Raw genomic sequence first — 10909 nt, 5'->3', positions numbered from 1 at the left:
TTCAAGATACTGCTTTGAACAACATAGGTACAGAGGAAAAACTATGTTGTAACCTCTGTATGAATTCTTCCCAAAATTTCTCCTTAACAGTGCTGTATTTGTTCTTATGGTATGTGACTGGCAAAGAAATTAGCTTGCAGAAGTACTAGCAGTTCAATTACTTTTCAATCTTGGCTGATCTATTGTGCATTGCAGCTACTGCAACAGCTACAGAAAAATATGCAGTTTTCTACTTGTGAGAAAGGAAACTATTGAATCCTCCCCACTAAAGCACTTCAGATAAACTGCATATTAAGAGCCTTTCTCCCCAACCAGTTTACTGCTTAACAAAAAAACCTTTACATAGTTGGGTCATTAAAATCAGTATAACATCTAGCAGATAAAAAAAATGTTCTACTAAAACAAGCCTAGCTCATTGGCTTAAAAAAAACACACATTCAGCTCTTCTCATCTTCCATTTTGCCATTCTCTAATGCATTTGTAGAAAGACAGCAAGTTATGCTAGGAGGCTGATCTTAACAAAGGTGAACTATAAGAATTTGGAATGCTGCCACTTGAGGTCAGCTAACGGGTGTGAAAAATTAGGCATGAGAACATTAAATCAAGAAATGTTGATGGAAGCTGAATGATGGTAGAAGAACATTTCTTCTACAATCTTTCATTTTCCTGCAAAATGATTTTTCACTTGCAAAGTCCATCCAAAAATGTTCAATGTGAGAGGCATTGCAAGCATGCGAACACCAGCTGGCTGTTATTTATAAGCCAGAAGGAAGCCACGTATATATATGTTTACTTTCCTCAAAATTCTAATCAAAATGTGTCAGAATGTGCCAATTTAAAGGGAAGTAAATCAAGGCACCTTGTGAGATGAAGTACACATAAAGTTAATTTAAAAAAAAAAAAACTAAAGGAAGCATATGAATTTACTGATACTCTGAATACAGTAACAGAAGCCAAAGGATTGTATCCCAGGGCCATGCTAGTCCTACTTAGGAGCAGACCCACTGAAGTCAATGGACATGACAAACTTGGGTTCATTTAATTTCAGTGGGTCTTTCTGAGAGGGACTAGCACTGGACCCAGTGACTTCACAGGGGCAAAGCCAAATGAAGTTAATGCAAAACAATGGGGGTTGTGTGGTATGGGCTAAATTCCAATTAGCTCATGGTTTGGTTATAACATTAAAATGTGAAGATTTATAATTGGTAGTTATGGGAAAACATTCCACTGATTCTGAGTAAGTCAGAACAAGCCTCTGTGGTCTAGGCTAGATTTAATGACCGAGTAGTATTAAGCAATGTGCAGGTACCAAATTAGAATGTGCAAGCTGGTTAGGCTTCCAGAGGAGGTATCTGGAAGTCTCAACCTGATGACTCTGAAAAGTGGCAGAATCCAGTGCCACGCTTAATAAAAGTAGCATATTGCTGCTGGCTAAAGAGGATGTGGGGGTGGACAAGCCTGGGAAAAGAGGGACTGAAGAGATGGTGGCACATTAAGTTATTAACTATCGTCTCCCAAATTTAAAGACTACAGGATGGGTGTTTTTTTTTACAACCATGGTTCCATTTTTAGAAGATCATGTTCCAGCTGGTTAGCCAGCACTTAGCTTAAGTGGCAGTAGATTAGTGCAAAACAGAAGTGCTTTGGGGACATGTCAAGCAATCTAGTTTAGCCCCTCCAGTTGCTGATTAGTGCTCAAATTTTATCATTTTCCTGTTCAGCAATTTCATATTCTGCATAATACTTCTAAGCTCCCTTATAGTGCATTCTGCTTTGTGTAAACATTAGAATCTAACAGTCTGGGGGTTCAAGGTGGCACTGAAGGTAGGCTGGAGCCAGAAAAGATCCAAATGTCCCAATTCCCTGGCATGCACTTCAGATACTACACAGAAAAAGGAAAGACCTCATGCTGAATCTACCTATTTGTCCTTGTTGTGTAAGCAAGTGTTTAGCTCAAATATAATCTTTAGAAATTACAATAAATCAACAAGGGCATACATGTAGTGACAAAAAAAGGTAAATACAGCATTGTCAGAGCACAAATTATCACAGTCTAGTGGATCCAGTTCTCACTATTTGCTATAATTTCATTATTTGATGTTACATATAATCCAGATGAATCTGATGGCAGATGACCAAGCAAAGCTGTTTACATACTTATAGATTCTACCACTTTATATCTTTACTAGTCCCATTGAATTCAGCTACCCAAATATTTGTCTTATGGTAAGCCAGCAATGAATTCTAAGGTTAAAAAACCTGTACAATGGATTTCGTGATTTCGGGTGCAATCCAAATGCATTATAAACACAGTTTTGTAGCCAGTTTCAACAGTATATAGACTGTACCCATAGGGGTTTTTTGTTTGTTTTTTTGGTTTAGCAAGCCATTGAGAAGCAATCCATTGCACTTCTAAAGTTTTTTTTAAAAAACAACAACAACAAATGTTTTTAAAACAGAAAATTCATTGTTCAGCATCTTATAAACATGCCAGGTGCCAGCTTCATTCTGCTTAACATTCCAAAGCTTAGTATCTTTTAAAAACAAAATCTGACATCCTTGGAAGAAAGGAACCACATTTTGAAAATAATAAAGGGGGAAGTGGTGCAGTTACATCAGGTCAGGTTAGTTTTCAAAACAACAAAAGACTTTTTAGCTTTTATATTTCTCTCTTCAAGTTTTGGCAAGTGTGATTGCAAATGCAATCTACCCACCCCCCCAAATCCAGCAATGAAAGTAGTTTTGGTGGGTTCCATTTGGTTTCTTTTATTTGAAGACTACTGAAACCAAAATTTTGCTATGTTGGTAAAATATAAAGCAATATTTCCTTGAGGATATTCTTTTAAATAAGAACCTGAAACTCTCCCCATAATTCCTTTGGTCTCCTCTCACCAAATACCATGCTACATCAAGATGAGCCCTCATGTGTAAGTTTGTCTGACTTGCAGCCAAGCTGCTAAAATTAACAGGGAAGTTTCTGGAGTAGAGACTTGCCCTACATTTTCCTGGAGCTTAAGACTGAAAGACATTACTAATACCTCAGAAAAACAAAATCCAAGTTGAAGTTCCGCTGATGGTGCCTGGCAAAAGTTTTGCTTTTAGTTCTTTCTGTATGCATCTTTAAAGAGATAACTTGTTCCTTATAGGGAAAATGAGAGTGTCTCCTTATATAAAAACACAGCTGATCTTCAGGTAGCACCAGGGCACCAACCCCAAAGCTATTATTTTGTTGCTGCTAGGTCTCCAATTCACATTCATCAAATCATTTCTTGTGCAAAACAAGCAGTCTTAAGGAGAAAGAATGCCCTCTGGGTTTTAGTAAAAACTGTAGAAAAGAAATCCAAGAACCAACACTTCACCTATACTCCACCCTCCTAGAATTTATCTACAGAGGGAGGGCATCTGTGCGTTGACAGGATAAGCAAGCCGGACGTTGAGGGAGTCATTGTGTTGGACAAGAGAGGTATGCTGGTAATGAAGGACTAATTCTTTTAGGGTAGTATAAAGGTTATATGGCTCTGCAAACCCATAACCTCTTGGAGTGCTGTAAATCACACAGTGTTTAACTTCACCATCAGCTCTGTTGAAAAAAATAGAAAATAAAAAATTAACATGATAGTAATTTAGAAGGATTACAACAAGTGAGATACTGAAAAGTCATGATAAACATCAAAGAACCTTGGATACAACAGTATTCCTGTAATGATTTTCATGTTTAGAATGGCTTGCTGTCTCATGAATGCTTGTCAAAGTGCAGTGAAGGCTTTTTAAAAAAGCCTTTCAGGTTGTGACAGAGGTTCCTATTCTACCTGAATATCATCTTCCAAACCCTCTAGAGCTTAGCTGTATACAATATATAACATATTTACAGTAAAGAGTATTTTTGCCAGAGAACCTGCTTTTGGACTTAACTTTCAGTAAATCCATTAAAAAAATTAAAGCAGTTTAGGTACCGGCAAGTGGCATTTGAGGTTCCAGTACTGTTCCTGGGCAGATCCTTATATATACTAAAGGGCTCATTTGACTAGAATACATAGGGCAAACATTCACTCAGTACTAAAGCACATATAATTCCATCACACATGTAAGCAGAATTAATGCCCTGCAAAGCATTTCAAGAACTACAAATTATCCATAATCTAGGGAAATGTACATCCTCTAGCTCTTGTAGAAACTTGTTTTGCTTATGTCACAAGAGCAGGAAGATACTAAACAATTTAACTTACTGACTGCACTAACATTATTGACAAAAGACATGATTGTGGACAATTCCCAACACATGTTATTTCCACAACATGGTGCCCTCTAGATGTAACTCCCATCATCCCTGACCATTGGCCATGATGGTTGGAGCTGATTGGAGGTGGGGAAAGGCAATTAGCTTAGTGGTAGAGCATCTGTTGGAAGATTTAGAACAGTCAAAAGAAAGTTATTCACACAGTGCATAGTTAAACTATGGAATTTGCTCCACAAGTAGTAGTGATAGCCAGTAGTGCTAACCACCAACCTGGAGGGCTTTAAAAGAGAATTAGAACACAGCCATGGTGGTTAGTGTCTACCATTAAGGTTGGAGACACAGTATCCCTATGAAAGCCAGGGAGAGTTCTGTTGCGATCAGGTCCTGCTTTGGGGTTTTGCATTGGCATCTGTAAGAATAGGGTGATGAACTAGATGGGCCATTGGCTAATCCAGCAGGCTGCTCTTGTGTTTGTATGCTTTGTATGTGGAAGGTCCCAGGTTTGATCCTTGGCACTTTCAGGTAGGGCTGGGAGAGAACCCTGTCTGAAATCTTGGAAAGCTACTGCCAGCAGACAATACTGAAGTAGATGGAGTATAAGACAACTTCCTAAATTCCTATACTAATCCAAACAACCAGAGGGCACCAGGTTGGGGAGGGCTGGTTAAATTGATATGCCATGTTATAATCTAAATGCTAAGAAATGTCTTCATCTTTTAAGAGACCACTGACCCATCTAAATTACTAATGATGAACAGAGACTGAATTAAATTTCTCACTCCTGCTACCAAAGCTATTTTAATTGCAGATGTTGAGACACCAGTCCTTTGCACTATTGTATCCATGAAGAGATCCCATTTTTTCCACTAAAATAGTGCATTTCTGAGCAAGATCTGGCTGCATGATTTGGAAGCATTAACAAACCAGAAGAGTAGGCTCTAAGTAGCAGTTGGGCAAATCAAGGCACTTAGTATTATTCTTGAGTGTATATAATGATGACACTGAAAGCTTAGAAACACTTTAGAATATTTTTGTCAAGAGGATTAGACAAAAGAGTCACAAATAGTATATAGATTATGGGACTGAGGTCTGTTTCTCTTAGTATTGGTTGTGCTGTGCCATGTAGATTACCATATTTACTCAAATCTAATGCTCACCTTTTGGGGGCAAATTACACTGCAAAAATTGAGGTGCGCATTAGTAAATACGGTAGAAAGTTAACTGTCCAAGTAAGTGTTCTTGATGTTGCATTCTCCACAGTTCACGTTAAACCTATTTTTAATTAAGAAAATGTAAGACAAAAAGCTATCCAAGTTATGTAGCCAAATTCTATACATGGTTTTTTTAATGCAAGTCCCACCAAATTTATTAGTTTAATTTAATGTGGCTGACTCCCCTGTAAGTGCACATAGAGGACTTGGCCTAAAGGAAATCCAGGGAATCACTACTTACACCACAGAACAAGCATAACAGCCTTTCTTGCTACTTTCTCGAATTAAAAATGCTCCATCAGGTTTCCCACAAAGCAAATCTTCTGCTTGGATGCGATTGATATCTCCCACAAACCAAGATGTTTCATCATAATGTGGCAGATTTTCATCCTCCTCATTTGTAAAGTATGTACTAGGAAGAGACAACAAATCTTATTTCCTTAATAATGCAGGAATATTTCTGTATTAGGATTACTTGTTCTTGCATGAAGCAATTCATGCAAACAACAACAGAGGGCTAACTCACATGATTATTTTTATACCACTGTTAATTCCTGTGTATATATGGGACCAAGCCCTGGAGAAATCAGCAGTAGTTTTATGGTGCACAAGAAAACACTTCCATTGTCTCAGATGCTTACATTTCATCAATGCAAGATAACAGATATTAAGATTTTTAAAAATTAATTTGTACTAGTTATATATCACTAGTAGTAAATATGTTAGAGGGATGGATAGAGTTTTTTTTCTGAATGATTCTTCTGGAACTGTACATCACTAAGAGAAAAATCCCTTGGTGTTATCTGAAAATCTGTATGTATGACCAGATATTGTCACATGATTAAGAAAAAGTGTACATGGTCATATGGCAGCCACATGCATGTACACCAACAGAGCTACACACTCCTGTCATGCACTATTTTTATGCACTTTAATCATCCATACTGCAAATTTCAGAGCAGTTGTACAAAAACACTTACTCAATGTTTTCATTTTTTATTCCAAGCCAGTCGTTTATTCGTTTCTGCCTCACTCCTTTATGATTAAGCCAGCTGCCAATGAGAGACAATATACTGTAATACGGTCATCTACAAAAAAAGACACTTAACAATTCATAACATTCTGAGGCCATAATTGGTCTTCCTATAGCAGTGTCCTTACTGAAGGAATATACCAAAACCTGAATTAGAAAAAGCATATACAGTTAGTTGTACTTATTGCATATGGCTGCACATTGTACAACATTTTGAGCCTTTTGGAAAATTGACCTCCTCTATGTAAGATTTTCACTCACATCCCTTCCTTCCCCCTCCTAGCAAGATATGGGATTTGCTCACTGGATATCCCAATTCCATTTAGTGGGTAAGCAGTTAATGCTCAGAAAAGCAGCTTATCTACAAGGGCACTGTTTAGTTATCTGCTGACTTGGTACACCCAGTGTGGATTCAGTATAGGCTCTATTTCACTTCAAAGCTAACAAGAAAATTCAGCTGGAACCAGAAATGTTCCATACAAGACATGCTATGGATTAGTTATTATTAAGCCAAACACTTATTACATGAGTGCTGAAAAGGCTAACCAACTGTTAACATCCTTTCATGTTAAGTCCTCATCTTCCTTTCCATTAATATACTTGGGCCAAATTAGATGAGACACCATTCACATAATTAATAGGAATTGTGTGAATGTTTTTTTGTAAGTAATTTGAAAGAACATCTCCCCCACTACCCGCCCATCTGTGCTTTAAGGCCTGTTTGTAGCTCCAACAGTAGCTGAAGTCAGTTTTAAGAAGTAGGACCTTCTCTGTTTGTGCACCCTGAATATGGAACTCACTCCCATTGGAGATGCTGTTGTCCCCCATGTTATCTATTCTCAAATGCCCGGTTAAGACATACCTGTCATATCAAACATGAAGGATTTTTATTTTTAGCCGTTGACTGTTTTATGATGCTTATGCATTTTAATGATTTTATGGTTGTTGAGTATATTTATTGACTAGTTTTTGTACTGTCCTAGAAAACCTTTGGGATGAAAGGCAGGTTATAAATAAAACAAATAAGTGAATAGGTACAGTAGACCTGATCTGCATCTGTACCAGAGTAGGGGTCTTTAATCATTAGGTGACATGAACAGCCCAATCTGGATTGGGACACAAGTGGAGGGTTGAAGCTCCCACCCCCATCAAGGTCTTAATCTAGCTCAGGCCCACTCTAAATACCTCTAAAATGACACCAACACAATTGCTAATTCTGGGAATGAACCTAACCAGAATACTGGAGACTCACAGACCGGCTATTACTTACACAAGGTACTGATCTCTGATTTTGCGCAGCTGCATAAGATCAGGTTTGATGCTGTTCATTTTCTTGTCAGTTTCCCGGTTGTCTAGAGCTTGCTTCTTCAAATCCTGTTCCAGTTGCAGCTTACTATCATGGATTTCACCCAGACGTGATTTTAATTTTTCATAATTCATCGCAATGCTGTAAAGAAGTGACTAGTTTTAAAAGGGTAAAAGTTACACACAAAAATAACCACTCTCATCTACAACTAAATAGTAAATAGTGATTGTATTAGGCACTGTGGAAGACATTGGCTTCATTCATCACACCTTCAGACTAAAAGTGTCTCCACACAAGAGCTTCCTGATCCTGTTTTACAACTTAAGCACTAAACCACAGGTGCAGAAAGTCTACCTTGGAATAGCAGTTGTAAGATTTAGAACAGAACATTCTAGCAAAAGCACCTGGACAATACCACTTCTTCCTCTCTATTATCTAAATATTATTTGGATGAAGACTTTCATGACTAAAATTATGCTAAGAGAACATGATTCTTGATTTGAAAAAATGGAAAAGTTTGAGCACTGCCCTACTACCTCTTCAGTCTCAAAGAGACCACATGCATCAGATATGATCCTAGCTGCATCTTATGATCTTTCACTGATACTCTGCTGCATCTGTCTCCTTCTTCAAAGATAAAGTAGGTGGCCACGGCAGAAAGGACCTTTTATATATTGGCATAGAGATTGCTGAATAAAATAGGGAGGGTGCGCTGCAGAGTCTGCTTTATTAACATTTGGACACAAGGGTTTTTCATTTGCCTTTCCTGTGTAGATTCTGCTGGTTTAATATAATATTGCTAGTTTTTTTTTATTCCATTTGTTATTTTTGTTATGAAAACACTTCTGAAAATTGCACTGTAAGCTGTATTGGAGGCTTTGTTAAGGAGAATAAAGATTTAAATTAATTTTTAAAATGGAGACAAGTTACCCTATTGTTTATTACAAGCTGCCCAACTACTACCATTTGAACTTCAGAAGTCATTTTGCCTGGATAAGATACCTCACACTAATACTTTTCACAGTTATTAGAAAAAGCATCCACACTATTCTTCATGTTGTTTCATTATCTAACAAATTATTTAATTGAGAATCTATGCTGTTAAGAACAGTCATAAGAATAGCCACCTAAGTCTAGCAAACTGTCTCCAACAGTTATCAACCAGATTTCCATTTAGGTAGCTGCGCTTTCCTAAACCTTTTCTAGCTCTATTAAACTTCTGTCATTCCTTTTTCAGAAGAAGTTGATCTGGAGCTCTTTAGCCTGTTTGGGATTGTGCTTCTTGAGTAATTTCAACTCAATCCAAGATTTACTAAATTTTAAACATGGAAAAAGTTGCTATCTAAATTCAACAGAACACCAGGTAACATGCAGTCAGTTTCCTTGTAAAGTTCATACAGTGTGGAAATTGCTTACAACAAAGTTGTTTGATCTATAGCATAGTAGTTATGTAACTAAATATGATATCACTAGTAGTTTAAGCCCGTTAAGTTAACGGGCGCTAGAACATATGTGGACTTCAACAGACAACAACGGTGGAGCCAGCCAAGGCAAGAGGGATCGCCTGCTTTAGCGGGAGGTCAGGGGGTGGTGGAGAGGCAAGAAGCGGTTTCCCTGCTTTAGCAAAGAAGCCGCTGCTTGCCCGCCCCGCCCCCGCCCCCCGCCAAAGCCTGCTTTAGCGGGAGGTGGGGGGGGTGGAGAGGCAAGAAGCGGTTTCCCTGCTTTAACAAAGAAGCCGCTGCTTGCCCCCCGCCCCCGCCCCCCTGCCCAAGCCTGCTTTAGCGGGAGGTGGGGGGGGTGGAGAGGCAAGAAGCGGTTTCCCTGCTTTAGCAAAGAAGCCGCTGCTTGCCCCCCCGCCCCCCGCCAAAGCCTGCTTTAGCGGGAGCCGGAGGCCGGGGTGACGCAATATCCTCCGATGGGTGGCCAGGCGAGTCTCGGCACCAGCGGCAGCGTGGCCTCCCTTCTTGGCCTCCCCTCGGCCTCTGGAGCCCCAGCGTTCCATTTCAACGCCCTGCTTCAACTGCCGCTGCTGCTCCCGGCCCGATGTCTCTCCATCCAATCCCTGTGTCCCTGGGGCACATGCTCAGTAGCGCAAACCCAGAGACACAGGGACTGGACGCAGAGACACTTGCGTTTTTTATATATAGATAGTGTACAGTGGGGGTTAATGGGAGAAATTATAATTATGGAGAACACAAATGCAGTTACTACCTGAGGCCAGGACTGACAACAGAAGTGGCATTTGGGCAGACCTACCGTTCAATTTCCTTCTCATTTCCTTCTCTTTTGAATCGTTCAATGTATTCTTTGCTATATCGCTCTTGGGTGTGACACTGCTCTTCAAATATTTTAATTGTTTCATTAAAAGCTTCTATTGCTGTTCTCTTCATTTGAATTTCCTGCACAGAGAAACCAATTTTAAAAATCATCATTACTCACCAGAAGCACAAAGCTGTGGAACTATTTGATTATTATTTTTACATAAATCAAAGCAGATAATTTATAGGTCTGAGTCTATATGATTTGATTCAGTATTGAAAAGTGTATAATCCAAACACTGCGTGAATTACCAATTTAAAGTATCTAATCTACAAGACCCTCTTGTTAGTCATATGCCTGCTTTGCCTTCTTTCACCTTGAGAAAAAAGTGACCTTGTTGTTGTTGTTGTGCAACTTTATTGAGCATTTCAAAAAATAAAGCCATTAAAGCAGTTTACAAAAAAAACCCTCGTGTTCTAAGAACAATATCATTTCAACAAACTCTAAAAACAATTTCTAAAGATATGCAAAACAAAATTAAAAATTTAAAAAATCCTTCCAGTAGCACCTTAGAGACCAATTAAGTTTGTTCTTGGTATGAGCTTTCGTGTAAATGTGTAACCCACAGCGATCGCAACCCAAGGTATGACTGTAGATGAATCAAATATTCACAATACACCAGGGGTTCCCAAACTTACCCAGCCTCGGGCCGGTTCCTTCGGCGCCAATTGTGTGGTGGGCCAGAGGGCGGGGGAGTGCGTGCCCATACGTGCGTGCACTCGCTTTTTCCGGTGCACTTCCGGGTCGGTGCAGCACCGGAAATAGCTTGTGTACGTGCGCATGGGCCTCTGCAGACCTGAAAG

General features: G+C 39.1%; 1 protein-coding gene across 3 annotated transcripts in view; it reads right to left on the bottom strand.

The window, feature by feature from the left end:
* Window positions 1–2778: 2778 nt before the first annotated feature.
* LOC117048438 (phosphatidylinositol 3-kinase regulatory subunit gamma) overlaps window positions 2779–10909 on the bottom strand; it is a 247007-nt gene continuing 238876 nt past the window's right edge. For 2 of the 3 annotated variants that reach the window (XM_033152246.1, XM_033152244.1), the window contains 5 exons: window positions 10044–10186; window positions 7752–7928; window positions 6429–6500; window positions 5690–5860; window positions 2779–3580 (listed from right to left, as the gene is read on the bottom strand). In XM_033152246.1, the coding sequence (XP_033008137.1) occupies window positions 3382–3580; window positions 5690–5860; window positions 6429–6500; window positions 7752–7928; window positions 10044–10186 (762 nt within the window). In that variant the 3' untranslated portion in view covers window positions 2779–3381. The remainder of the gene's footprint in view (window positions 3581–5689; window positions 5861–6428; window positions 6501–7751; window positions 7929–10043; window positions 10187–10909) is intronic. The other variant, XM_033152245.1, reaches the window with a different exon arrangement.

The sequence above is a fragment of the Lacerta agilis genome, chromosome 6 (assembly GCF_009819535.1).
Source record: "Lacerta agilis isolate rLacAgi1 chromosome 6, rLacAgi1.pri, whole genome shotgun sequence".
In the NCBI taxonomy this organism is placed as follows: Eukaryota; Metazoa; Chordata; class Lepidosauria; order Squamata; family Lacertidae; genus Lacerta; species Lacerta agilis.
This window is presented reverse-complemented; position numbering and strand designations above follow the sequence as displayed.